The 26,832-nt window shown below is 47.5% G+C and overlaps 1 protein-coding gene across 1 annotated transcript; it reads right to left on the bottom strand.

Annotated features, from left to right (window-relative positions):
• Positions 1-522: 522 nt before the first annotated feature.
• Positions 523-24,758, bottom strand: LOC145877383 (centrosomal protein of 76 kDa). The gene is made up of 12 exons (XM_082972699.1): positions 24,508-24,758; positions 24,086-24,241; positions 23,039-23,126; positions 22,707-22,931; positions 19,447-19,632; positions 18,302-18,399; positions 15,677-15,805; positions 14,700-14,894; positions 13,058-13,224; positions 8,829-9,162; positions 2,727-2,944; positions 523-2,478 (listed from the first exon to the last, which is right to left on the bottom strand). Exons 1-12 carry the CDS (start codon positions 24,568-24,570, stop codon positions 2,340-2,342), a joined length of 1,998 nt encoding a protein of 665 aa, XP_082828825.1. The 5' UTR covers positions 24,571-24,758; the 3' UTR covers positions 523-2,339.
• Positions 24,759-26,832: the final 2,074 nt, after the last annotated feature.

Here is a 26,832-nt window from a genome sequence, read left to right as displayed (position 1 = left end):
GAAGGACAGTACCAGCTACCGGGAAGGACAGTACCAGCTACCGGGAAGGACAGTACCAGCTACCGGGAAGGACAGTACCAGCTACTGGGAGTCATAAGATCTGTCACTTATTATCTGTGGTTTGAATCCTAAAGTGCTTTTGCAAAAACCATCAACTTTAGTTCTAAACTGGTGTTTTATGAATGATTGTGTTTGTTAGTGCAGTAGATGTGAATGTGAGGACCATGTCGATATTCCCTAGACGGTGAACACCATTACTACTGGACGAATGGAGCCTTCGCTCCAGTCAGTTCAACCTTCACCAGTCTCTGCTGGTCTTCACTCGCCACCTAGTGGTGGAAATATGTTTTACACATCTACCTGTTTAATACCGTCATGGTGGGTTTCTTAAACTCTAGAAAACACACCTGATTGACTAGGTGACAGGAACAAGCTCTGATCAATCACATTTAGTTCAATTACAATTCAAACTCAATCAATTTTTTAAAAAGTAATTTATTTATTTAGAAAAAAAAATATATGAATACATTCTAATATAGTAAACAAAGTGTGTAATAAGACAGTATAAAGATAAAACCATAAAACATTGTAGTGACGGAGGGGGAATCAATAGTTACATATCAGGCTATTTACATGTTATTATACGTCTGGACAACGGGAATCACAATAAAATCACAGTATCCAATCGCAATGCATACAAAATGGTGAGAATCGCAATAAATATGGATGGTATCAGCACCTACAGTAAGTATGGTGGTCATATGGTACCTGGTAACCCAATACATATGGTATCAATACCTCAGTATGGTGGTAATATGGTACGCTGAGGTACCTGGTAACCCAATACATATGGTATCAATACCTCAGTATGGTGGTAATATGGTATGCTGAGGTACCTGGTAACCCAATACATATGGTATCAATACCTCAGTATGGTGGTCATATGGTATGCTGAGGTACCTGGTAACCCAATACATATGGTATCAATACCTCAGTATGGTGGTAACATGGTATGCTGAGGTACCTGGTAACCCAATACATATGGTATCAATACCTCAGTATGGTGGTCATATGGTATGCTGAGGTACCTGGTAACCCAATACATATGGTATCAATACCTCAGTATGGTGGTCATATGGTATGCTGAGGTACCTGGTAACCCAATACATATGGTATCAATACCTCAGTATGGTGGTCATATGGTATGCTGAGGTACCTGGTAACCCAATACATATGGTATCAATACCTCAGTATGGTGGTCATATGGTATGCTGAGGTACCTGGTAACCCAATACATATGGTATCAATACCTCAGTATGGTGGTCATATGGTATGCTGAGGTACCTGGTAACCCAATACATATGGTATCAATACTTCAGTATGGTGGTCATATGGTATGCTGAGGTACCTGGTAACCCAATACATATGGTATCAATACCTCAGTATGGTGGTAATATGGTATGCTGAGGTACCTGGTAACCCAATACATATGGTATCAATACTTCAGTATGGTGGTAATATGGTATGCTGAGGTACCTGGTAACCCAATACATATGGTATCAATACCTCAGTATGGTGGTCATATGGTATGCTGAGGTACCTGGTAACCCAATACATATGGTATCAATACCTCAGTATGGTGGTAACATGGTATGCTGAGGTACCTGGTAACCCAATACATATGGTATCAATACCTCAGTATGGTGGTCATATGGTATGCTGAGGTACCTGGTAACCCAATACATATGGTATCAATACCTCAGTATGGTGGTCATATGGTATGCTGAGGTACCTGGTAACCCAATACATATGGTATCAATACCTCAGTATGGTGGTCATATGGTATGCTGAGGTACCTGGTAACCCAATACATATGGTATCAATACCTCAGTATGGTGGTAACATGGTATGCTGAGGTACCTGGTAACCCAATACATATGGTATCAATACCTCAGTATGGTGGTAACATGGTATGCTGAGGTACCTGGTAACCCAATACATATGGTATCAATACCTCAGTATGGTGGTAACATGGTATGCTGAGGTACCTGGTAACCCAATACATATGGTATCAATACCTCAGTATGGTGGTAACATGGTATGCTGAGGTACCTGGTAACCCAATACATATGGTATCAATACCTCAGTATGGTGGTAATATGGTATGCTGAGGTACCTGGTAACCCAATACATATGGTATCAATACCTCAGTATGGTGGTAATATGGTACGCTGAGGTACCTGGTAACCCAATACCTGTGTAAAGGATATTGGTACTGTGATTTTAACTTGATGTTCCTCCAGCGCTGGGGGTGTGTCAAAAGGTCAAAAGGTCAGGGGTCAGAGTACAGAACGATACTTGCAGGCGAACATCACCCAGACAGCGCAGGCGGACTCAGGGTACGCAAACACCCGGACACGCACCGCCAGCCTCACGCGGTCCCCACGGCAACACACGATCTCGTCACAGAACGGAGACCTGCCCGAACAACAACAACAAGTCACACGCCCCTTCAGTATCCATGACGACACACACTTCCCCCCCCCCGTCCTTCAGCTATTCATTTATCTGATCATCTTAAAAAAAACTGTGAGGTGTTGCCGTGCGTTGCTATAGTTACCTGAGGCAGGTAGCGAAGGCTCGGCGTGTGTTGCCGTGCGTTGCTATAGTTACCTGAGGCAAGTAGCGAAGGCTCGACGTGTGTTGCGGTGCGTTGCTATAGTTACCTGAGGCAAGTAGCGAAGGCTCGGCGTGCGTTGAGGTGCAGGAAGTGGATAGGGAAACCTTTGAAGGTGTGTCCGTCCGGCACCGCCCTCCGCACAGCGTCCTGGAACTCCTCGTTACCGCAGGAAGTCCCCGTGCAGCGCTCCAGCTCGTACGCCGCCAGGGCGGAGGACAGGACGTAGGAGAGGTGGTCATCCCACACTGTGGCCAGGCCAAGGTCCTGGAGGGGAGAGATCTACTATAATACAGGTCCTGGAGGGGAGAGATCTACTATAATACAGGTCCTGGAGGGGAGAGATCTACTATAATACAGCTCCTGGAGGGAGACACAGAGATCTACTATAATACAGGTCCTGGAGGGGAGAGATCTACTATAATACAGGTCCTGGAGGGAGACACAGAGATCTACTATAATACAGGTCCTGGAGGGGAGAGATCTACTATAATACAGGTCCTGGAGGGGAGAGATCTACTATAATACAGGTCCTGGAGGGGAGAGATCTACTATAATACAGGTCCTGGAGGGGAGAGATCTACTATAATACAGGTCCTGGAGGGGAGAGATCTACTATAATACAGGTCCTGGAGGGGAGAGATCTACTATAATACAGGTCCTGGAGGGGAGAGATCTACTATAATACAGGTCCTGGAGGGAGACACAGAGATCTACTATAATACAGGTCCTGGAGGGGAGAGATCTACTATAATACAGGTCCTGGAGGGGAGAGATCTACTATAATACAGGTCCTGGAGGGGAGAGATCTACTATAATACAGGTCCTGGAGGGGAGAGATCTACTATAATACAGGTCCTGGAGGGGAGAGATCTACTATAATACAGGTCCTGGAGGGAGACACAGAGATCTACTATAATACAGGTCCTGGAGGGGAGAGATCTACTATAATACAGGTCCTGGAGGGGAGAGATCTACTATAATACAGGTCCTGGAGGGGAGAGATCTACTATAATACAGGTCCTGGAGGGGAGAGATCTACTATAATACAGGTCCTGGAGGGGAGAGATCTACTATAATACAGGTCCTGGAGGGGAGAGATCTACTATAATACAGGTCCTGGAGGGAGACACAGAGATCTACTATAATACAGGTCCTGGAGGGGAGAGATCTACTATAATACAGGTCCTGGAGGGGAGAGATCTACTATAATACAGGTCCTGGAGGGGCACAGAGATCTACTATAATACAGGTCCTGGAGGGGAGAGATCTACTATAATACAGGTCCTGGAGGGGAGAGATCTACTATAATACAGGTCCTGGAGGGGAGAGATCTACTATAATACAGGTCCTGGAGGGGAGAGATCTACTATAATACAGGTCCTGGAGGGGAGAGATCTACTATAATACAGGTCCTGGAGGGGAGAGATCTACTATAATACAGGTCCTGGAGGGGAGAGATCTACTATAATACAGGTCCTGGAGGGGAGAGATCTACTATAATACAGGTCCTGGAGGGAGACACAGAGATCTACTATAATACAGGTCCTGGAGGGGAGAGATCTACTATAATACAGGTCCTGGAGGGAGACACAGAGATCTACTATAATACAGGTCCTGGAGGGGAGAGATCTACTATAATACAGGTCCTGGAGGGAGACACAGAGATCTACTATAATACAGGTCCTGGAGGGGAGAGATCTACTATAATACAGGTCCTGGAGGGGAGAGATCTACTATAATACAGGTCCTGGAGGGGAGAGATCTACTATAATACAGGTCCTGGAGGGGAGAGATCTACTATAATACAGGTCCTGGAGGGGAGAGATCTACTATAATACAGGTCCTGGAGGGGAGAGATCTACTATAATACAGGTCCTGGAGGGGAGAGATCTACTATAATACAGGTCCTGGAGGGGAGAGATCTACTATAATACAGGTCCTGGAGGGAGACCGAGATCTACTATAATACAGGTCCTGGAGGGGAGAGATCTACTATAATACAGGTCCTGGAGGGGAGAGATCTACTATAATACAGGTCCTGGAGGGGAGAGATCTACTATAATACAGGTCCTGGAGGGGAGAGATCTACTATAATACAGGTCCTGGAGGGGAGAGATCTACTATAATACAGGTCCTGGAGGGGAGAGATCTACTATAATACAGGTCCTGGAGGGGAGAGATCTACTATAATACAGGTCCTGGAGGGGAGAGATCTACTATAATACAGGTCCTGGAGGGGAGAGATCTACTATAATACAGGTCCTGGAGGGGAGAGATCTACTATAATACAGGTCCTGGAGGGAGACACAGAGATCTACTATAATACAGGTCCTGGAGGGGAGAGATCTACTATAATACAGGTCCTGGAGGGGAGAGATCTACTATAATACAGGTCCTGGAGGGGAGAGATCTACTATAATACAGGTCCTGGAGGGGAGAGATCTACTATAATACAGGTCCTGGAGGGGAGAGATCTACTATAATACAGGTCCTGGAGGGAGACACAGAGATCTACTATAATACAGGTCCTGGAGGGGAGAGATCTACTATAATACAGGTCCTGGAGGGGAGAGATCTACTATAATACAGGTCCTGGAGGGGAGAGATCTACTATAATACAGGTCCTGGAGGGGAGAGATCTACTATAATACAGGTCCTGGAGGGAGACACAGAGATCTACTATAATACAGGTCCTGGAGGGGAGAGATCTACTATAATACAGGTCCTGGAGGGAGACACAGAGATCTACTATAATACAGGTCCTGGAGGGGAGAGATCTACTATAATACAGGTCCTGGAGGGGAGAGATCTACTATAATACAGGTCCTGGAGGGGAGAGATCTACTATAATACAGGTCCTGGAGGGGAGAGATCTACTATAATACAGGTCCTGGAGGGGAGAGATCTACTATAATACAGGTCCTGGAGGGAGACACAGAGATCTACTATAATACAGGTCCTGGAGGGAGACACAGAGATCTACTATAATACAGGTCCTGGAGGGGAGAGATCTACTATAATACAGGTCCTGGAGGGAGACACAGAGATCTACTATAATACAGGTCCTGGAGGGGAGAGATCTACTATAATACAGGTCCTGGAGGGAGACAGAGATCTACTATAATACAGGTCCTGGAGGGAGACACAGAGATCTACTATAATACAGGTCCTGGAGGGAGACACAGAGATCTACTATAATACAGGTCCTGGAGGGAGACACAGAGATCTGACTATAATACAGGTCCTGGAGGGAGGACACAGAGATCTACTATAATACAGGTCCTGGAGGGAGACACAGAGATCTACTATAATACAGGTCCTGGAGGGGAGAGATCTACTATAATACAGGTCCTGGAGGGAGACACAGAGATCTACTATAATACAGGTCCTGGAGGGAGACACAGAGATCTACTATAATACAGGTCCTGGAGGGAGAGATCTACTATAATACAGAGTCTGGAGGGAGACACAGAGATCTACTATAATACAGGTCCTGGAGGGAGACACAGAGATCTACTATAATACAGGTCCTGGAGGGGAGAGATCTACTATAATACAGGTCCTGGAGGGGAGAGATCTACTATAATACAGGTCCTGGAGGGAGACACAGAGATCTACTATAATACAGGTCCTGGAGGGAGACACAGAGATCTACTATAATACAGGTCCTGGAGGGGAGAGATCTACTATAATACAGGTCCTGGAGGGGAGAGATCTACTATAATACAGGTCCTGGAGGGGAGAGATCTACTATAATACAGGTCCTGGAGGGGAGAGATCTACTATAATACAGGTCCTGGAGGGAGACACAGAGATCTACTATAATACAGGTCCTGGAGGGGAGAGATCTACTATAATACAGGTCCTGGAGGGGAGAGATCTACTATAATACAGGTCCTGGAGGGAGACACAGAGATCTACTATAATACAGGTCCTGGAGGGGAGAGATCTACTATAATACAGGTCCTGGAGGGAGACACAGAGATCTACTATAATACAGGTCCTGGAGGGAGACACAGAGATCTACTATAATACAGGTCCTGGAGGGAGACACAGAGATCTACTATAATACAGGTCCTGGAGGGGAGAGATCTACTATAATACAGGTCCTGGAGGGGAGAGATCTACTATAATACAGGTCCTGGAGGGAGACACAGAGATCTACTATAATACAGGTCCTGGAGGGAGACACAGAGATCTACTATAATACAGGTCCTGGAGGGAGACACAGAGATCTACTATAATACAGGTCCTGGAGGGGAGAGATCTACTATAATACAGGTCCTGGAGGGAGACACAGAGATCTACTATAATACAGGTCCTGGAGGGGAGAGATCTACTATAATACAGGTCCTGGAGGGGAGAGATCTACTATAATACAGGTCCTGGAGGGAGACACAGAGATCTACTATAATACAGGTCCTGGAGGGGAGAGATCTACTATAATACAGGTCCTGGAGGGAGACACAGAGATCTACTATAATACAGGTCCTGGAGGGGAGAGATCTACTATAATACAGGTCCTGGAGGGGAGAGATCTACTATAATACAGGTCCTGGAGGGAAACACAGAGATCTACTATAATACAGGTCCTGGAGGGGAGAGATCTACTATAATACAGGTCCTGGAGGGAGACACAGAGATCTACTATAATACAGGTCCTGGAGGGAGACACAGAGATCTACTATAATACAGGTCCTGGAGGGGAGAGATCTACTATAATACAGGTCCTGGAGGGGAGAGATCTACTATAATACAGGTCCTGGAGGGAAACACAGAGATCTACTATAATACAGGTCCTGGAGGGGAGAGATCTACTATAATACAGGTCCTGGAGGGAAACACAGAGATCTACTATAATACAGGTCCTGGAGGGGAGAGATCTACTATAATACAGGTCCTGGAGGGAGACACAGAGATCTACTATAATACAGGTCCTGGAGGGGAGAGATCTACTATAATACAGGTCCTGGAGGGGAGAGATCTACTATAATACAGGTCCTGGAGGGAGACACAGAGATCTACTATAATACAGGTCCTGGAGGGGAGAGATCTACTATAATACAGGTCCTGGAGGGGAGAGATCTACTATAATACAGGTCCTGGAGGGGAGAGATCTACTATAATACAGGTCCTGGAGGGAGACACAGAGATCTACTATAATACAGGTCCTGGAGGGAGACACAGAGATCTACTATAATACAGGTCCTGGAGGGGAGAGATCTACTATAATACAGGTCCTGGAGGGGAGAGATCTACTATAATACAGGTCCTGGAGGGAGACACAGAGATCTACTATAATACAGGTCCTGGAGGGAGACACAGAGATCTACTATAATACAGGTCCTGGAGGGAGACATAGAGATCTACTATAATACAGGTCCTGGAGGGGAGAGATCTACTATAATACAGGTCCTGGAGGGGAGAGATCTACTATAATACAGGTCCTGGAGGGGAGAGATCTACTATAATACAGGTCCTGGAGGGAGACACAGAGATCTACTATAATACAGGTCCTGGAGGGGAGAGATCTACTATAATACAGGTCCTGGAGGGAGACACAGAGATCTACTATAATACAGGTCCTGGAGGGGAGAGATCTACTATAATACAGGTCCTGGAGGGAGACACAGAGATCTACTATAATACAGGTCCTGGAGGGGAGAGATCTACTATAATACAGGTCCTGGAGGGAGACACAGAGATCTACTATAATACAGGTCCTGGAGGGGAGAGATCTACTATAATACAGGTCCTGGAGGGGAGAGATCTACTATAATACAGGTCCTGGAGGGGAGAGATCTACTATAATACAGGTCCTGGAGGGGAGAGATCTACTATAATACAGGTCCTGGAGGGAGACACATAGATCTACTATAATACAGGTCCTGGAGGGGAGAGATCTACTATAATACAGGTCCTGGAGGGAGACACATAGATCTACTATAATACAGGTCCTGGAGGGGAGAGATCTACTATAATACAGGTCCTGGAGGGAGACACAACACGGCTGACCAGGTACGGGCTCTGACCAGGTACGGGCTCTGACCAGGTACGGGCTCTGACCAGGTACGGGCTCTGACCAGGTACGGGCTCTGACCAGGTACGGGCTCTGACCAGGTACGCTGTTGTTTTTTTGCACTCTCACCTTCCTGTGTTCCACCACCAGGTACCTCATCTCCAGTTCCAGCCGGTTGGAGGCAGCGCTGGGCTCCAGCGAGGGGCCACAGAGAGGAGGTAGAGGTGGCAGAGAGGTGGCGCTACCCGGGGAGCAAACTGAGCCAACGGCCTCCTCACTCATAACTTTCCACCGGGACTGGTTGTGGAAGTCAAACGCGCAGAGTTCCACGGCGTCCGACGGCTGGCAGTTGGCCAGGAAGGTCTTGTGGTTGAACACACAGCCGACGGTCCGGTAAGGATAGGAGGGACGGGGCTGGGGGGCTAGCGGAGGGGCATCTGGGTCAATGGCCTGGTGGAGGTACCTAAAAACCACACACACAAACAAAATGGTTGAACAGGTAGAAATATATTGTGTAGAACAAGGCATGCCACTGACGTACAGACTAGAGTAAGGGATCATCACAGGTGTTGGAGGGCCAGTAGGAGGCGCTCTTTCCTCTGGTCTAAAATAAAAATATCCCAATGCCCCAGGGCAGTGATTGGGGACATTGCCCTGTGTAGGGTGCCGTCTTTCGGATGGGACGTTAAACGGGGTGTCCTTGGACTCTCTGAGGTCATTTAAAGATCCCATGACGCTTATCGTAAGAGTAGGGGTGTTAACCCCTGGTGTCCTGGCTAAATTCCCAATCTGGCCCCTCAGACCATCACGGTCACCTAATCATCCCCAGCTTCCAATTGGCTCATTCATTCCCCCTCCTTCCTCTCCCCTGTAACTATTCCCCAGGTCGTTGCTGTAAATGAGAACGTGTTCTCAGTCAACTTACCGGGTAAAATAACGGTAAAATAAAAATAAAAAATAAAAACCATGTCTATTCACTACATTGCTGCTCCCTGGTGAAGGGGACTCAGTTACCCTCGTAGAAACTCTGACAGAGAGACAGAGCAGAAATTATTGCAGTTTGTTTTATAAGCCCAGTTCACATCGAAAACGCCTGACGTGTTTATGCAGCTGAAGAACAAAGTTTGTTTGATCTGAACCGGTCTGGTTCATTAAGGAACATCTCACGTCGGCTGCTGGAGTTTCCAAAATTAAACATGTCAAATCTTAACGAAAAACTTGCGACTCGCTTTAGCCAAATCAGAGAACAAGTTCGCTGACTTTCTGCGTTCAGCCAAGCAGCTAACTAGTTAGCCAAGCAGACAGCTAGTCTAGCCGTATTGCTGCAGTAATAGCTAGTCTAGCTGTTTTGCTGCAGTAATAGCTAGTCTAGCCGTTTTGCTGCAGTAATAGCTAGTCTAGCCGTTTTGCTGCAGTAATAGATAGTCTAGCTGTTTTGCTGCAGTAATAGCTAGTCTAGCCGTTTTGCTGCAGTAATAGCTAGTCTAGCCGTTTTGCTGCAGTAATAGCTAGTCTAGCCGTTTTGCTGCACTAATAGCTAGTCTAGCTGTTTTGCTGCAGTAATAGCTAGTCTAGCTGTTTTGCTGCAGTAATAGCTAGTCTAGCTGTTTTGCTGCAGTAATAGCTAGTCTAGCTGTTTTGCTGCAGTAATAGCTAGTCTAGCCGTTTTGCTGCAGTAATAGCTAGTCTAGCCGTTTTGCTGCAGTAATAGCTAGTCTAGCTGTTTTGCTGCAGTAATAGCTAGTCTAGCTGTATTGATGCAGTAATAGCTAGTCTAGCTGTTTAGCTGCAGTAATAGCTAGTCCAGCTGTTTAGCTGCAGTAATAGCTAGTCCAGCTGTTTTGCTGCAGTAATAGCTAGTCTAGCCGTTTTGCTGCAGTAATAGCTAGTCCAGCTGTTTAGCTGCAGTAATAGCTAGTCCAGCTGTTTAGCTGCAGTAATAGCTAGTCTAGCCGTTTAGCTGTAGTAATAGCTAGTCCAGCTGTTTAGCTGCAGTAATAGCTAGTCTAGCTGTATTGCTGCAGTAATAGCTAGTCTAGCTGTATTGCTGCAGTAATAGCTAGTCTAGCTGTTTTGCTGCAGTAATAGCTAGTCTAGCTGTATTGCTGCAGTAATAGCTAGTCTAGCTGTATTGCTGCAGTAATAGCTAGTCTAGCTGTATTGCTGCAGTAATAGCTAGTCTAGCCGTTTTGCTGCACTAATAGCTAGTCTAGCTGTATTGCTGCAGTAATAGCTAGTCTAGCTGTTTTGCTGCAGTAATAGCTAGTCTAGCTGTTTAGCTGCAGTAATAGCTAGTCCAGCTGTTTTGCTGCAGTAATAGCTAGTCTAGCTGTTTTGCTGCAGTAATAGCTAGTCTAGCTGTATTGCTGCAGTAATAGCTAGTCCAGCTGTTTTGCTGCAGTAATAGCTAGTCTAGCTGTTTTGCTGCAGTAATAGCTAGTCTAGCTGTTTAGCTGCAGTAATAGCTAGTCTAGCTGTTTTGCTGCAGTAATAGCTAGTCTAGCCGTTTTGCTGCAGTAATAGCTAGTCTAGCCGTTTTGCTGCAGTAATAGCTAGTCTAGCTGTTTTGCTGCAGTAATAGCTAGTCTAGCTGTATTGCTGCAGTAATAGCTAGTCCAGCTGTTTTGCTGCAGTAATAGCTAGTCTAGCTGTTTTGCTGCAGTAATAGCTAGTCTAGCTGTTTTGCTGCAGTAATAGCTAGTCTAGTTGTTTAGCTGCAGTAATAGCTAGTCTAGCTGTTTAGCTGCAGTAATAGCTAGTCTAGCCGTTTTGCTGCAGTAATAGCTAGTCTAGCTGTTTTGCTGCAGTAATAGCTAGTCCAGCTGTTTTGCTGCAGTAATAGCTAGTCTAGCTGTTTTGCTGCAGTAATAGCTAGTCCAGCTGTTTTGCTGCAGTAATAGCTAGTCTAGCCGTATTGCTGCAGTAATAGCTAGTCTAGCTGTATTGATGCAGTAATAGCTAGTCCAGCTTGTTGATATTTCACTGACGAGTCACAAAGTGTGTAACGTTTCTGGAGAATGTATTTCATGAAACTTGTTTGCTGCAACACCTTACTGCTGCAACACCTAGCTGCCGAAATGCTGCAACACCTTGTTGCCTTTCTGCTGCTGCAACACCTTGTTGCCTTTCTGCTGCTGCAACACCTTGTTGCCTTGCTGCTGCTGCAACACCTTGTTGCCTTGCTGCTGCTGCAACACCTTGCTGCTGCTCCTGCAACACCTTGCTGCTTGCTGCTGCAACACCTTTCTGCTGCAACACCTTGTTGCCTTGCTGCTGCAACACCTTGCTGCTGCAACACCTTGTTGCCTTGCTGCTGCAACACCTTGCTGCCTTGCTGCTGCAACACCTTTCTGCTGCAACACCTTGCTGCTGCAACACCTTGTTGCCTCGCTGCTGCAACACCTTGCTGCTGCTCCTGCAACACCTTGTTGCCTTGCTGCTGCAACACCTTGTTGCCTTGCTGCTGCAACACCTTGTTGCCTTGCTGCTGCAACACCTTGCTGCTGCAACACCTTGTTGCCTTGCTGCTGCAACACCTTGCTGCCTTGCTGCTGCAACACCTTTCTGCTGCAACACCTTGCTGCTGCAACACCTTGTTGCCTTGCTGCTGCAACACCTTGCTGCTGCTCCTGCAACACCTTGTTGCCTTGCTGCTGCAACACCTTGTTGCCTTGCTGCTGCAACACCTTGCTGCTGCAACACCTTGTTGCCTTGCTGCTACAACACCTTTCTGCTGCAACACCTTGTTGCCTTGCTGCTGCAACACCTTGTTGCCTTGCTGCTGCAACAAGAGGCAACTTTGTTTCAAAGAAATCCTGTCATTGTGAAGAGGCAGCATTACCATGGAAACGGTCTGAACTGTCTGGTCTTTCTTCCTCCTCAGTTCCCGTCTCGTCTCCTCGCTGCAACTCCCCAACGGGCTCGAGAGACCAAGGTCACGTGTCCTCTGAAACACGACCCGCCAAACCGTGCTTCTTATAACACACCCGCCCGCACCAACGTGTTGGAGGAAAAACACTGTTCAACTGATGACCGGAGTCAGCCTGCAGGCTCCCGACCCGCCACCAGGAGTTGCTAGAGCGCGATGAGACAAATGCACCGTCTTAATGAGACTCCCGGGTCAAGGCCGGTGGTGACACAGCCTGTGACCGAACCCGGGTCTGTAGTGAAGCATTAAACGCACAGCGATGCAGTACCTCAGACCGCTGGCCACTCGGGAAGCCCCCCCCCCCCCCGGGGGCTGGTCTTTTTTTTTTATCTGAACGTCTCGTCTTCAGTCAGCTACAACCTTTCTGAAACAGTCTGGTTGCGTCTCGTCTCACGTGGTCCGTCGTATCTGAACCGGGCTTTAGTCTCACCTGTGTGCGGTCAGGCTCTCCCAGAAGGTGATGGTGCTGTCAGTGCCCCTGGTCATCACCCAGGTGTGTGCCAAACCCTTGGGCTTAGTGCCAACACACACGTAGGCATCCAGGCCGAAGCCAAGCAGCAGGCTGCACAGCAAGGTGGCGTGGTCCTCACAGTCGCCCTGGAAACACACAACCAATCAGATCAGAGAGATGTCACAGTCGCCCTGGAAACATCAAAAAACATCATGTCTCAGTTCCTAACTCTACTGTAGAGGGAGGACTGATGTAATGTGGACTGTACTCTACTGTAGAGGGAGGACTGATGTAATGTGGACTGTAGAGGGAGGACTGATGTAATGTGGACTGTAGAGGGAGGACTGATGTAATGTGGACTGATGTAATGTGGACTGTAGAGGGAGGACTGATGTAATGTGGACTGTAGAGGGAGGACTGATGTAATGTGGACTGTACTCTACTGTAGAGGGAGGACTGATGTAATGTGGACTGTAGAGGGAGGACTGATGTAATGTGGACTGTACTCTACTGTAGAGGGAGGACTGATGTAATGTGGACTGTACTCTACTGTAGAGGGAGGACTGATGTAATGTGGACTGTAGAGGGAGGACTGATGTAATGTGGACTGATGTAATGTGGACTGTAGAGGGAGGACTGAGGTAATGTGGACTGTACTCTACTGTAGAGGGAGGACTGATGTAATGTGGACTGTAGAGGGAGGGGAGAGGGGGATAGAAATCCTCTCCCCTCTCCTCCTCCCCTCTTCTCTCCTCTCCTCTTCTATCCTCTCCCCTCTCCTCTCTCCTCTTCTATCCTCTCCCCTCCCCTCCCCTCCCCTCTCCTCTCCTCCCCTCCCGTCTCCTCTTCTATCCTCTCCCCTCTTCTCTCCTCTCCTCTTCTATCCTCTCCCCTCTTCTCTCCTCTCTCCTCTCCTCTCCTCTCCTCTTCTATCCTCTCCCCTCTTCTCTCCTCTCCTCTCCTCTCCTCTTCCCTCTCCTCTCCTCTCCTCTCCTCTTCCCTCTCCTCTTCTATCCTCTCCCCTCTCCTCTCCTCTCTCCTCTTCTATCCCCTCCCCTCTCCTCTCCTCCCCTCTCCTCTCCTCTTCTATCCTCTCCCCTCTTCTCTCCTCTCCTCTCCTCTTCTATCCTCTCCTCTCCTATCCTCTCCTCTCCTATCCTCTTCCCTCTCCTCTCCTCTCCTCTCCTCTCTTCCCCTCTCCTCTCCTCTCCTCTCTCCTCTCTCCTCTCCTCTCCTCTCCTCTCCTCTCCTCTCCTCTCCTCTCCTCTCCTCTCCTCTCCTCTCCTCTCCTCTCTCCTCTCCTCTCTCCTCTCCCCTCTCCTCTCCTCTCCTCTCCCCTCCCCTCTCCCCATTTATTCATTCTGCTGCACTGGGGAAATCCCAGAACCGTCCATCAGGATATAAATAAATCTTCTCATAATAGACAGTTTAACTGTTTCATAAATCAATTATTTTACAATTCCACCACTGAGGTTAAACACTTAATAGTATTACAGCTGTCTAAATGGTTAAGGCTGTGTGTGTGTGTGTGTGTGTGTGTGTGTGTGTGTGTGTGTGTGTGTGTGTGTGTGTGTGTGTGTGTGTGTGTGTGTGTGTGTGTCAGAACAGAGCCAGTCCTCACCTTGTTTCTACAGAGGAAAGCGAGGAGTGAGCACCACTGCTCCTGTTTGCCTCCTCCTCCTCCCCCCACCACGGGGGCTTTCTCCAGGCCCAGCAGGCTGACGAAGCGGGCCGCCTGACGGGGACTCTCCAGGAGACGACCAGCACGCAGGACACGGACGTAGGAACACACCGGCCTGTTGACGCCGTTCTCATCCTGCAAGCAACGCAGCAACGTTCAAATACAGCACGGCTAACACCCGGCCCGGCTAACACCCAGCACGGCTAACACCCAGTACGGCTAACACCCAGCACGGCTAACAGCTAACACCCAGCACGGCTAACACCCAGCCCGGCTAACACCCAGCACGGCTAACACCCAGCCCGGCGAGCAGCTAACACCCAGCCCGGCTAACACCCAGCACGGCTAACGGCTAACACCCAGCCCGGCTAACACCCAGCCCGGCTAACACCCAGCACGGCTAACACCCGGTACGGCTAACACCCGGCACGGCTAACACCCGGCACGGCTAACACCCGGCACGGCTAACAGCTAACACCCAGCACGGCTAACACCCAGCACGGCTAACACCCAGTACGGCTAACACCCAGCCCGGCTAACAACCAGCCCGGCTAACACCCAGCACGGCTAACAGCTAACACCCAGCCCGGCTAACACCCGGCACGGCTAACACCCAGCACGGCTAACACCCAGCACGGCTAACACCCAGTACGGCTAACACCCAGTACGGCTAACACCCAGCACGGCTAACACACTGGCCCGGTTGACACCCAGCACGGCTAACACCCAGTACGGCTAACACCCAGCACGGCTAACACACTGGCCCGGTTGACACCCAGCACGGCTAACACCCAGTACGGCTAACACCCAGCATGGCTAACACCCAGTACGGCTAACACACTGGCCCGGTTGACACCATTCTCATCCTAAAAACACACAATGTTACGAAACAAGTATTACAACAAAAAACATGGAACCTGTGCAAAGATCTTGACCAGTTTGGATTGGTTTTCCTGTCTGATCTCGAGAAACTCTCTCCACCACTGTTTAGCATAAACCAGAAAAAGCCTCTCCTTCTCCGCAGTCTTCTGCCTCTCCAGGGATCGCTGCAAATAACAAAACACCAGGAACAATCATTATCAACGACTGCCTCTTAGGAAGGAACAACACACAGACGTCAGCGAATCATAGCGTGACCACATGACTGAGCGCAGTAGCATAGGGCAGTAGCATAGCGCGACCACATGACAGAGCGCAGTAGCATAGCGTGACAACATGACAGAGCGCAGTAGCATAGCGCAGTAGCATAACGTGACCACATGACAGAGCGCAGTAGCATAGCGTGACAACATGACAGAGCTCAGTAGCATAGCGCAGTAGCATAACGTGACAACATGACAGAGCGCAGTAGCATAGCGTGACAACATGACAGAGCGCAGTAGCATAGCGTGACAACATGACAGAGCGCAGTAGCATAACGTGACCACATGACAGAGCGCAGTAGCATAGCGTGACAACATGACAGAGAGCAGTAGCATAGCGTGACCACATGACAGAGCGCAGTAGCATAGCGTGACAACATGACAGAGCGCAGTAGCATAGCGTGACAACATGACAGAGCGCAGTAGCATAGCGTGACAACATGACAGAGCTCAGTAGCATAGCGCAGTAGCATAACGTGACCACATGACAGAGAGCAGTAGCATAGCGTGACAACATGACAGAGCGCAGTAGCATAGCGTGACAACATGACAGAGCGCAGTAGCATAGCGTGACAACATGACAGAGCGCAGTAGCATAGCGTGACAACATGACAGAGAGCAGTAGCATAGCGCAGTAGCATATTGTGACAACATGACAGAGCGCAGTAGCATAACGTAGCATAGCACAGTAGCATAGCGTGACCACAGGACAGAGCGCAGTAGCATAGCGTGACAACATGACAGAGCGCAGTAGCATAGCGCAGTAGCATAGCGTGACAACATGCCAGCGCGCAGTAGCATAGCGCAGTAGCATAGCGTGACAACATGACAGAGCGCAGTAGCATAGCGTGACAACATGACAGAGCGCAGTAGCATAGCGTGACAACATGCCAGAGCGCAGTAGCATAACGTCACCACATGACAGAGCGCAGTAGCATAGCGTGACAACATGACAGAGCGCAGTAGCATAGCACAGTAGCATAGCGTGACAACATGCCAGAGCGCAGTAGCATAGAGCAGTAGCATAGCGTGACAACAGGACAGAGCTCAGTAGCATAGCGTGACAAGATGACAGAGCGCAGTAGCATAGCGTGACCACATGACAGAGCGCAGTAGCATAGCGTGACAACATGACAGAGAGCAGTAGCATAGCGTGACCACATGACAGAGCGCAGTAGCATAGCGTGACCACATGACAGAGCGCAGTAGCATAGCGTGACAACATGACAGAGCGCAGTAGCATAGCGCAGTAGCATAGCGTGACAACATGACAGAGCAGTAGCATAGCGTGACAACATGACAGAGCGCAGTAGCATAGCGCAGTAGCATAGTGTGACAACATGACAGAGAGCAGTAGCATAGCGTGACAACATGACAGAGCGCAGTAGCATAGCGCAGTAGCATAGCGTGACAACTGGACAGAACGCAGTAGCATAGCGTGACCACATGACAGAGCGCAGTAGCATAGCGTGACAACATGACAGAGCGCAGTAGCATAGCGTGACCACATGACAGAGCGCAGTAGCATAGCGCAGTAGCATAGCGTGACAACATGACAGAGCGCAGTAGCATAGCGTGACAACATGACAGAGCGCAGTAGCATAGCGTGACAACATGACAGAGCGCAGTAGCATAGCGTGACAACATGACAGAGCACAGTACCATAGCGTGACAACATGACAGAGCGCAGTAGCATAGCGCAGTAGCATAGCGTGACAACATGACAGAACGCAGTAGCATAGCGTGACAACAGGACAGAGCGCAGTAGCATAGCGCAGTAGCATAGCGTGACAACATGACAGAGCTCAGTAGCATAGCGTGACAACATGACAGAGCGCAGTAGCATAGCGTGACAACATGACAGAGCTCAGTAGCATAGCGTGACAACATGACAGAGCGCAGTAGCATAGCGTGACAACATGACAGAGCGCAGTAGCATAGCGTGACAACATGACAGAGCTCAGTAGCATAGCGTGACAACAGGACAGAGCGCAGTAGCATAGCGCAGTAGCATAGCGTGACAACATGACAGAGCTCAGTAGCATAGCGTGACAACATGACAGAGCGCAGTAGCATAGCGCAGTAGCATAGCGTGACAACATGACAGAGCGCAGTAGCATAGCGTGACAACATGACAGAGCGCAGTAGCATAGCGTGACAACATGACAGAGCGCAGTAGCATAGCGTGACAACATGACAGAGAGCAGTAGCATAGCGTGACAACATGACAGAGCGCAGTAGCATAGCGTGACAACATGACAGAGCGCAGTAGCATAGCGTGAAAACAGGACAGAGTGCAGTAGCATAGCCTGACAACAGGACAGAGCGCAGTAGCATAGCGTGACAACATGACAGAGCGCAGTAGCATAGCGCAGTAGCATAGCGTGACCAGTCTCTGACCTGTGTGGTGATGATGTCAGGTGACAGGATCTCTGACGGAGGAGGGTAAAGTTCAAGACTCATGTTGAGAACACCAGCCGTTACCTTACATTCACTTCCTGTTAGGACAGACCAGGTGTTACCTTACATTCACTACCTGTTAGGACAGACCAGGTGTTACCTTACATTCACTACCTGTTAGGACAGACCAGGTGTTACCTTACATTCACTACCTGTTAGGACAGACCAGGTGTTACCTTACATTCACTACCTGTTAGGACAGACCAGGTGTTACCTTACATTCACTACCTGTTAGGACAGACCAGGTGTTACCTTACATTCACTACCTGTTAGGACAGACCAGGTGTTACCTTACATTCACTACCTGTTAGGACAGACCAGGTGTTACCTTACATTCACTACCTGTTAGGACAGACCAGGTGTTACCTTACATTCACTACCTGTTAGGACAGACCAGGTGTTACCTTACATTCACTACCTGTTAGGACAGACCAGGTGTTACCTTACATTCACTACCTGTTAGGACAGACCAGGTGTTACCTTACATTCACTACCTGTTAGGACAGACCAGGTGTTACCTTACATTCACTACCTGTTAGGACAGACCAGGTGTTACCTTACATTCACTTCCTGTTAGGACAGACCAGGTGTTACCTTACATTCACTACCTGTTAGGTCAGACCAGGTGTTACCTTACATTCACTACCTGTTAGGACAGACCAGGTGTTACCTTACATTCACTACCTGTTAGGACAGACCAGGTGTTACCTTACATTCACTACCTGTTAGGACAGACCAGGTGTTACCTTACATTCACTACCTGTTAGGACAGACCAGGTGTTACCTTACATTCACTACCTGTTAGGACAGACCAGGTGTTACCTTACATTCACTACCTGTTAGGACAGACCAGCTGTTACCTTACATTCACTACCTGTTAGGACAGACCAGCTGTTACCTTACATTCACTACCAGTTGGAACAGAACAGAACAGAAACCCAGAACAGCAGACAGAATGTTTTCCCTCTCTCTTTTATCTTTAATTTCTATGCATTTTACTGGGTGGTAAATCAAGGCTAATTAACAGAAAATGCAGGTTTAACTTTCCTTCAGAAAATTAAACCTCAAATAGTTTGTGTCCTTACCGACACCATGCAGCTCTACAGCAATGCTGGTCTTCCCGGAGGGAGAGGAGAGGACGGTCCTCCAGTCCAGGAAGTAAGAGGAGACCAGGGTGGTCTCGCTGGACGTGTCTCTCTTTATCAACACCAGGTGGACCGGGTCACAGATAGACAACATGGTGGTGGCATCTGCCATCTTACTGCCATCGCCTGTAAGACACAGAGGAAAAAGGAAAGGTTCAGAGATGATCAATTATTACTTTTGTTGTTGTTGTTGTCGTTGGTATTACCCCCTCTTTCTCCCCAATTTCGATCTTGTCTCATCGCTGCAACTCCCCAAACGGGCTTCGGAGACGAAGGTCGAGTCATGTGCTCTCTGAAACATGACCCGCCGACCCGCCAGCTTAACCCGGAAGCCAGCCGCACCAATGTGTCAGAGGAAACACCGTTCAAACTGACTACAGAGGTCAGCCTGCAGGCTCCCGGCCCGCCACAAGGAGTCGCTAGAGCTCGATGAGCCAAGGAAAGCCCCTCCCCCGGCCAAACCCTCCCCTAACCCGGACAACGCTGGGCCAACTGTGCGCCGCCCTATGGGACTCCCGATCACAGCCGGTTGTGATACAGCCCGGGATCGAACCCGGGTCTGTAGTGACACCTCTAGCACTCCTTGTGGCGACTCCTTGTGGCGATGTAGTGCCTTAGACCGCTGCGCCACTCGGGAGGCCCCGATACTTTTGTTGTTGTCAGGGAGTAAGCTCAGTGTAGGCCTGTAAAACTAGCCCTAAAATATAAATCCACTATTGGACAATAAGGATCAATGAGAGAAGCTAAATTAAAAGAGGCAATGTTGTTCCTATCCAAAGTAAACAGGTCAACTAGTAAACAGGTCTACTAGTAAACAGGTCAACTATAGTAAACAGGACAACTAGTAAACAGGTCAACTAGTAAACAGGTCAACTATAATAAACAGGACTACTAGTAAACAGGACAACTAGTAAACAGGTCAACTAGTAAACAGGTCAACTAGTAAACAGGACAACTAGTAAACAGGACAACTAGTAAACAGGACAACTAGTAAACAGGACTACTAGTAAACAGGACAACTATAATAAACAGGACAACTAGTAAACAGGTCTACTAGTAAACAGGACTACTAGTAAACAGGACAACTAGTAAACAGGACTACTAGTAAACAGGTCAACTATAATAAACAGGACAACTAGTAAACAGGACAACTAGTAAACAGGACAACTAGTAAACAGGACAACTAGTAAACAGGACTACTAGTAAACAGGACAACTATAATAAACAGGACAACTAGTAAACAGGACAACTATAATAAACAGGACAACTAGTAAACAGGACTACTAGTAAACAGGACTACTAGTAAACAGGACTACTAGTAAACAGGTCTACTAGTAAACAGGACTACTAGTAAACAGGACTACTAGTAAACAGGTCAACTAGTAAACAGGACTACTAGTAAACAGGACTACTAGTAAACAGGACTACTAGTAAACAGGTCAACTAGTAAACAGGTCAACTAGTAAACAGGTCAACTAGTAAACAGGACAACTAGTAAACAGGACTACTAGTAAACAGGACTACTAGTAAACAGGTCTACTAGTAAACAGGACTACTAGTAAACAGGACTACTAGTAAACAGGTCAACTAGTAAACAGGACTACTAGTAAACAGGACTACTAGTAAACAGGTCAACTAGTAAACAGGACTACTAGTAAACAGGACAACTAGTAAACAGGACAACTAGTAAACAGGTCAACTAGTAAACAGGTCTACTAGTAAACAGGACTACTTTAAAACAGGGATCAAAGATAAATGGTAGATTAAAGGAGGAAATGTTGTCTACAGTAAACCAGTTGTGTAATATCAGGCAGTCAGGAAGTAAACCAGTCTGTACCCAGTTCCTCTCTGTGTATCTCCAGCAGGAAGTAAACCAGTCTGTACCCAGTCCCTCTCTGTGTATCTCTAACAGGAAGTAAACCAGTCTGTACCCAGTCCCTCTCTGTGTATCTCTAACAGGAAGTAAACCAGTTTGTACCCAGTCCCTCTCTGTGTATCTCTAGCAGGAAGTAAACCAGTTTGTACCCAGTCCCTCTCTGTGTATCTCTAGCAGGAAGTAAACCAGTTTGTACCCAGTCCCTCTCTGTGTATCTCCAGCAGGAAGTAAACCAGTCTGTACCCAGTCCCTCTCTGTGTATCTCTAACAGGAAGTAAACCAGTTTATACCCAGTCCCTCTCTGTGTATCTCCAACAGGAAGTAAACCAGTCTGTACCCAGTCCCTCTCTGTGTATCTCCAGCAGGAAGTAAACCAGTTTGTACCCAGTCCCTCTCTGTGTATCTCTAACAGGAAGTAAACCAGTCTGTACCCAGTTCCTCTCTGTGTATCTCTAACAGGAAGTAAACCAGTCTGTACCCAGTCCCTCTCTGTGTATCTCCAGCAGGAAGTAAATCAGTCTGTACCCAGTTCCTCTCTGTGTATCTCCAGCAGGAAGTAAATCAGTCTGTACCCAGTTCCTCTCTGTGTATCTCTAACAGGAAGTAAACCAGTCTGTACCCAGTCCCTCTCTGTGTATCTCCAGCAGGAAGTAAACCAGTTTGTACCCAGTCCCTCTCTGTGTATCTCTAACAGGAAGTAAACCAGTTTGTACCCAGTCCCTCTCTGTGTATCTCCAGCAGGAAGTAAATCAGTCTGTACCCAGTCCCTCTCTGTGTATCTCTAACAGGAAGTAAACCAGTCTGTACCCAGTCCCTCTCTGTGTATCTCTAACAGGAAGTAAACCAGTCTGTACCCAGTCCCTCTCTGTGTATCTCTAACAGGAAGTAAACCAGTCTGTACCCAGTTCCTCTCTGTGTATCTCTAACAGGAAGTAAACCAGTCTGTACCCAGTCCCTCTCTGTGTATCTCCAGCAGGAAGTAAATCAGTCTGTACCCAGTTCCTCTCTGTGTATCTCTAACAGGAAGTAAACCAGTCTGTACCCAGTTCCTCTCTGTGTATCTCTAACAGGAAGTAAACCAGTCTGTACCCAGTCCCTCTCTGTGTATCTCCAGCAGGAAGTAAACCAGTTTGTACCCAGTCCCTCTCTGTGTATCTCTAACAGGAAGTAAACCAGTTTGTACCCAGTCCCTCTCTGTGTATCTCCAGCAGGAAGTAAATCAGTCTGTACCCAGTCCCTCTCTGTGTATCTCTAACAGGAAGTAAACCAGTCTGTACCCAGTCCCTCTCTGTGTATCTCTAACAGGAAGTAAACCAGTCTGTACCCAGTCCCTCTCTGTGTATCTCCAGCAGGAAGCCCTCCTGCAGGTCTGGCTCACAGGCACAGGGGACAGGTTTGGAGCGGAAACGCTGGTTCCTGAAGTGCAGGTAGAGGGTGAAGGTGGAGCAGACCTGACCAGGTAGAGGCTCTGGCTCCTGGAGGTGCTCTAGAAAGGCCTTACCCCCCAGGACCTGGAGGTACAGGTACCTCCTCGCTGGGTCCACGTTGGCTGGGAGGACAGAAATACAATCATTTGACACTGAACAGTAATGAGGGAACTTTAGGTGCTACAAGAGGACTGCTCGTTCAATCGCCCCCGGTAACAGTTTTTCTTACTTTTCTTGAGTTTTGTCGGATCCGTGTCAATAAAGTGAGTTGCAGGCTTTGGAATGTTCTGGAGTCCTAACTCTGTGTCCGGCACTTCCTATCAAAAACAGTGTCACCGTTAAGAAGGTACGGAAGCCCAGAGAGGACATGTAAAAAAAATACATAACACAAACCCCTCGTTACGTTGAGATCACATCGTGTTTACGTCACGAACACGACATAACCCCTCGTTACGTTGTATTTATGTCATGAACACTACATAACCCCTCGTTACGTTGTATTTATGTCATGAACACTACATAACCCCTCGTTACATTGAGATCACATCGTATTTATGTAATGAACACGACATAACCCCTCGTTACGTTGAGATCACATCGTATTTATGTCATGAACACGACATAACCCCTCGTTACGTTGTATTTACGTCATGAACACGACATAACCCCTCGTTACGTTGTATTTACGTCACGAACACGACATAACAAAAGTTGTTTTGTTGTGAAGACGAGATAAACTCTATAAATAGGAGTGGATCAGTGTTGATATTTGGGACACACGTTAAACAACATAACAGCCAGCACAGATAACAAGCTAGCTAGCTGACAAAACTACCTTGCTAGCTCGCTTACTCACTCACAAGACGAGCCAAGTTAGCTGCGTTGTTCCTTGCATGCGATTGGCTGTGGTCTTGGGGGGGGGCGGCACACAGCCTGGGAGACAGAGCTGCTTGTCAGGTATTGTTCAGGGCTTAAATGCCCCAGGAGTGCATCGCGATCAATACAGCCACAGGGCTACTTTATGAGCTGGTTTTCATGCATGGGGGCATCTGAACAACTGAATGGATGATGTGTGGTCCTTTCGATTATCTCGCGGTCTCAATTCAACAACTTTTGTAACGTAATGATCATGAGATAAGTTATGATCTCGACATAACAAGGGAATTCATTTTTGTGTATTCATGTCCTCTCTGGACTTCCGTAGAAAGCTGCATTCACAACCTTCCGGATAATAAAACGTTTCGTCTGAACCCGGGAAAGATTTCCCATAATTCACCTTGGAGAAATGAAGATCCTTCATGACATCGTCTACGATTCCCCTGCGTTGCAGAGCCCGGAGGATGTCCTCCTCAGAGAGAGAACTACGTCCAGGGTCCAGATCCTCTCTCACGGTTTCTGCTAACACATCCCTGATCTTCCCATGGATGTTCATCTGACAATAAAAAACACACACGTTACTACTAGTCACAAAATCTTACAACAAGAATGGTTCTCCCTCAATGGAAACAGTCTCTCTTTAACTAGAAGTGTTTCCCTCTACATAACTAGCTATATCTAGTCATGTTTTTTTTAGCTCGTTTTCTCTATCAGTAAAAGAGAAAAGTCGTGGTACCAAGTAGTTATCTCCATTGTATTGAACACACATAGCGATCAGATTGGATGAATGGATGAATTTTAAATGCTTCGGTATCGATCTACCTTGATCAGATGGTTGTGTATGATCTGCTTTAGTTCAGATGCTTTCTGCGGTGGTAGAGACATCTTGGTGGACTTCCACCCGCGTTTCGCCTGTTTTACTAAATGAACACTACACTGTAAGTGTGGTAACAAGTGCTACATGTAAAATGGATTAAGAAAACAGTTCAATCCCAGACCTCCACAACAATAACACCTGTCAGTTTAAACTGTGGCGGCAGAGGGAATGTGTCTTCCTCTTCCTCATCAATGTGTCTTCCTCAATGCCTGACGTGGTTTTAGTCTAATACAAGTCTCAACTAAGGACAAAACCATTCCATTAAATAACAATAATCACACCAAGTATTACATAAAACCATCACTTTGAAGACTGACTTCTTGTTTAACGTGTATTTGCTTTATTTTTTTTATGAAATATTTTTTACATTTCTATAAATCGTCAGCGATAAACTACTCGGTTAGAGAAGGACCCACAAGGACCCGTTTGTAGTTTCAGAACTGATTGTAGTTTTCTCAGGAGACGTGAAACGTCCGTCGTGTACGTTGTCCATGCGTCGTCGATGTGCCGCGCCGTGCAACGTCCGTAAAGGCGGAAACAACCGAGTGAAACCGAAAGTCGAGGGGACTGAATTCAGGGGAAGTGTTTCTGTAACTGATGAAAAGTCGGACACTAATATGGTTTTTGGACATCAAGGCTCAGATCAACATGGCGCTGTTGCCATTGTTTAGAAGTAAAAAATAGCTCCAAACCTCCATATCACACACACTCACAAGCTGAAATCATTTGGCTACATTATACAATCAATCATTGACAGAGCCTCAAATATCACATTTATTTGTATTACTTCACTGTACATGAATCGTGGCAAAGTTGGTCCCTTACAAAAATGTACCATGGTACTACAATGGAAAAAACATATACCGTCACGCTGCTTTTATGGTTTTTGGGGCACTACCATGGCAGGACAACACCATGGCAGGACCATACCATGGCAGGACCATACCATGGCAGGACAATACCATGGCAGGACAATAGCATGGCAGGACAATACCATGGCAGGACAACACCATGGCAGGACAATAGCATGGCAGGACAACACCATGGCAGGATATAACCATGACAGGACAACACCATGGCAGGACAACACCATGGCAGGACAACACCATGGCAGGATAACACCATGGCAGGAGAATACCATGGCAGGACAATACCATGGCAGGACAATAGCATGGCAGGACAATACCATGGCAGGACAACACCATGGCAGGACAATACCATGACAGGACAACACCATGGCAGATAACACCATGGCAGGACAACACCATGGCAGGACAACACCATGGCAGGATATTACCATGACAGGACAATACCATGGCAGAATAACACCATGGCAGGATAACACCATGGCAGGATAACACCATGGCAGGACAACACCATGGCAGGATATTACCATGACAGGACAACACCACATGGCAGGACAACACCATGGCAGGATAACACCATGGCAGGACAACACCATGGCAGGACAACACCATGGCAGGATATTACCATGACAGGACAATACCATGGCAGGACAATACCATGGCAGGACAACACCATGGCAGGACAACACCATGGCAGGACAATACCATGGCAGGACAATAGCATGACAGGTCAACACCATGGCAAATAACACCATGGCAGGACAACACCATGGCAGGACAACACCATGGCAGGACAACACCATGGCAGGAGAATACCATGGCAGGACAATACTATGGCAGGACAACACCATGGCAGGACAACAGCATGGCAGGACAACACCATGGCAGGATATTACCATGACAGGACAACACCATGGCAGGATAACACCATGGCAGGACAACACCATGGCAGGAGAATACCATGGCAGGACAATACTATGGCAGGACAACACCATGGCAGGATAACACCATGGCAGGACAATACCATGGCAGGACAATACCATGGTACTGGTGCAAATACCATGTTATTTTACTGCCATGGTAGTGACCCCCAAAACATTTTGTTACATGGTATTAGCTACCATGGTAAAAATGAACCATGGTTTTGTGCTAGCAGCATGTAGTGAAACATGAAAACATGGGAGTTGTTTATAATGTATTATGATGGTCTGTGTCCCACCGTTTTTTGGGGTAAAGTGACCAGAAACGTAGTAATTTATGGTGCTCACATAATGCAACATTGACTACTAGCTCTGCAATGGCAAAGCATAGGCCTCGTACCCTATTAAACCCCTTTAACTCAGTGAAAAACCACAACACATGGTGTAGTAGTGTAGTGTACCCTATTAAACGACTTTAACTCAG

This window comes from Salmo salar, unplaced genomic scaffold, assembly GCF_965601325.2.
Source record: "Salmo salar unplaced genomic scaffold, fSalSal1 ptg000988l, whole genome shotgun sequence".
Lineage (NCBI taxonomy): Eukaryota > Metazoa > Chordata > Actinopteri > Salmoniformes > Salmonidae > Salmo > Salmo salar.
The sequence above is the reverse complement of the archived record's forward strand: the minus strand, read 5'-3'. Positions and strand labels throughout refer to the sequence as shown.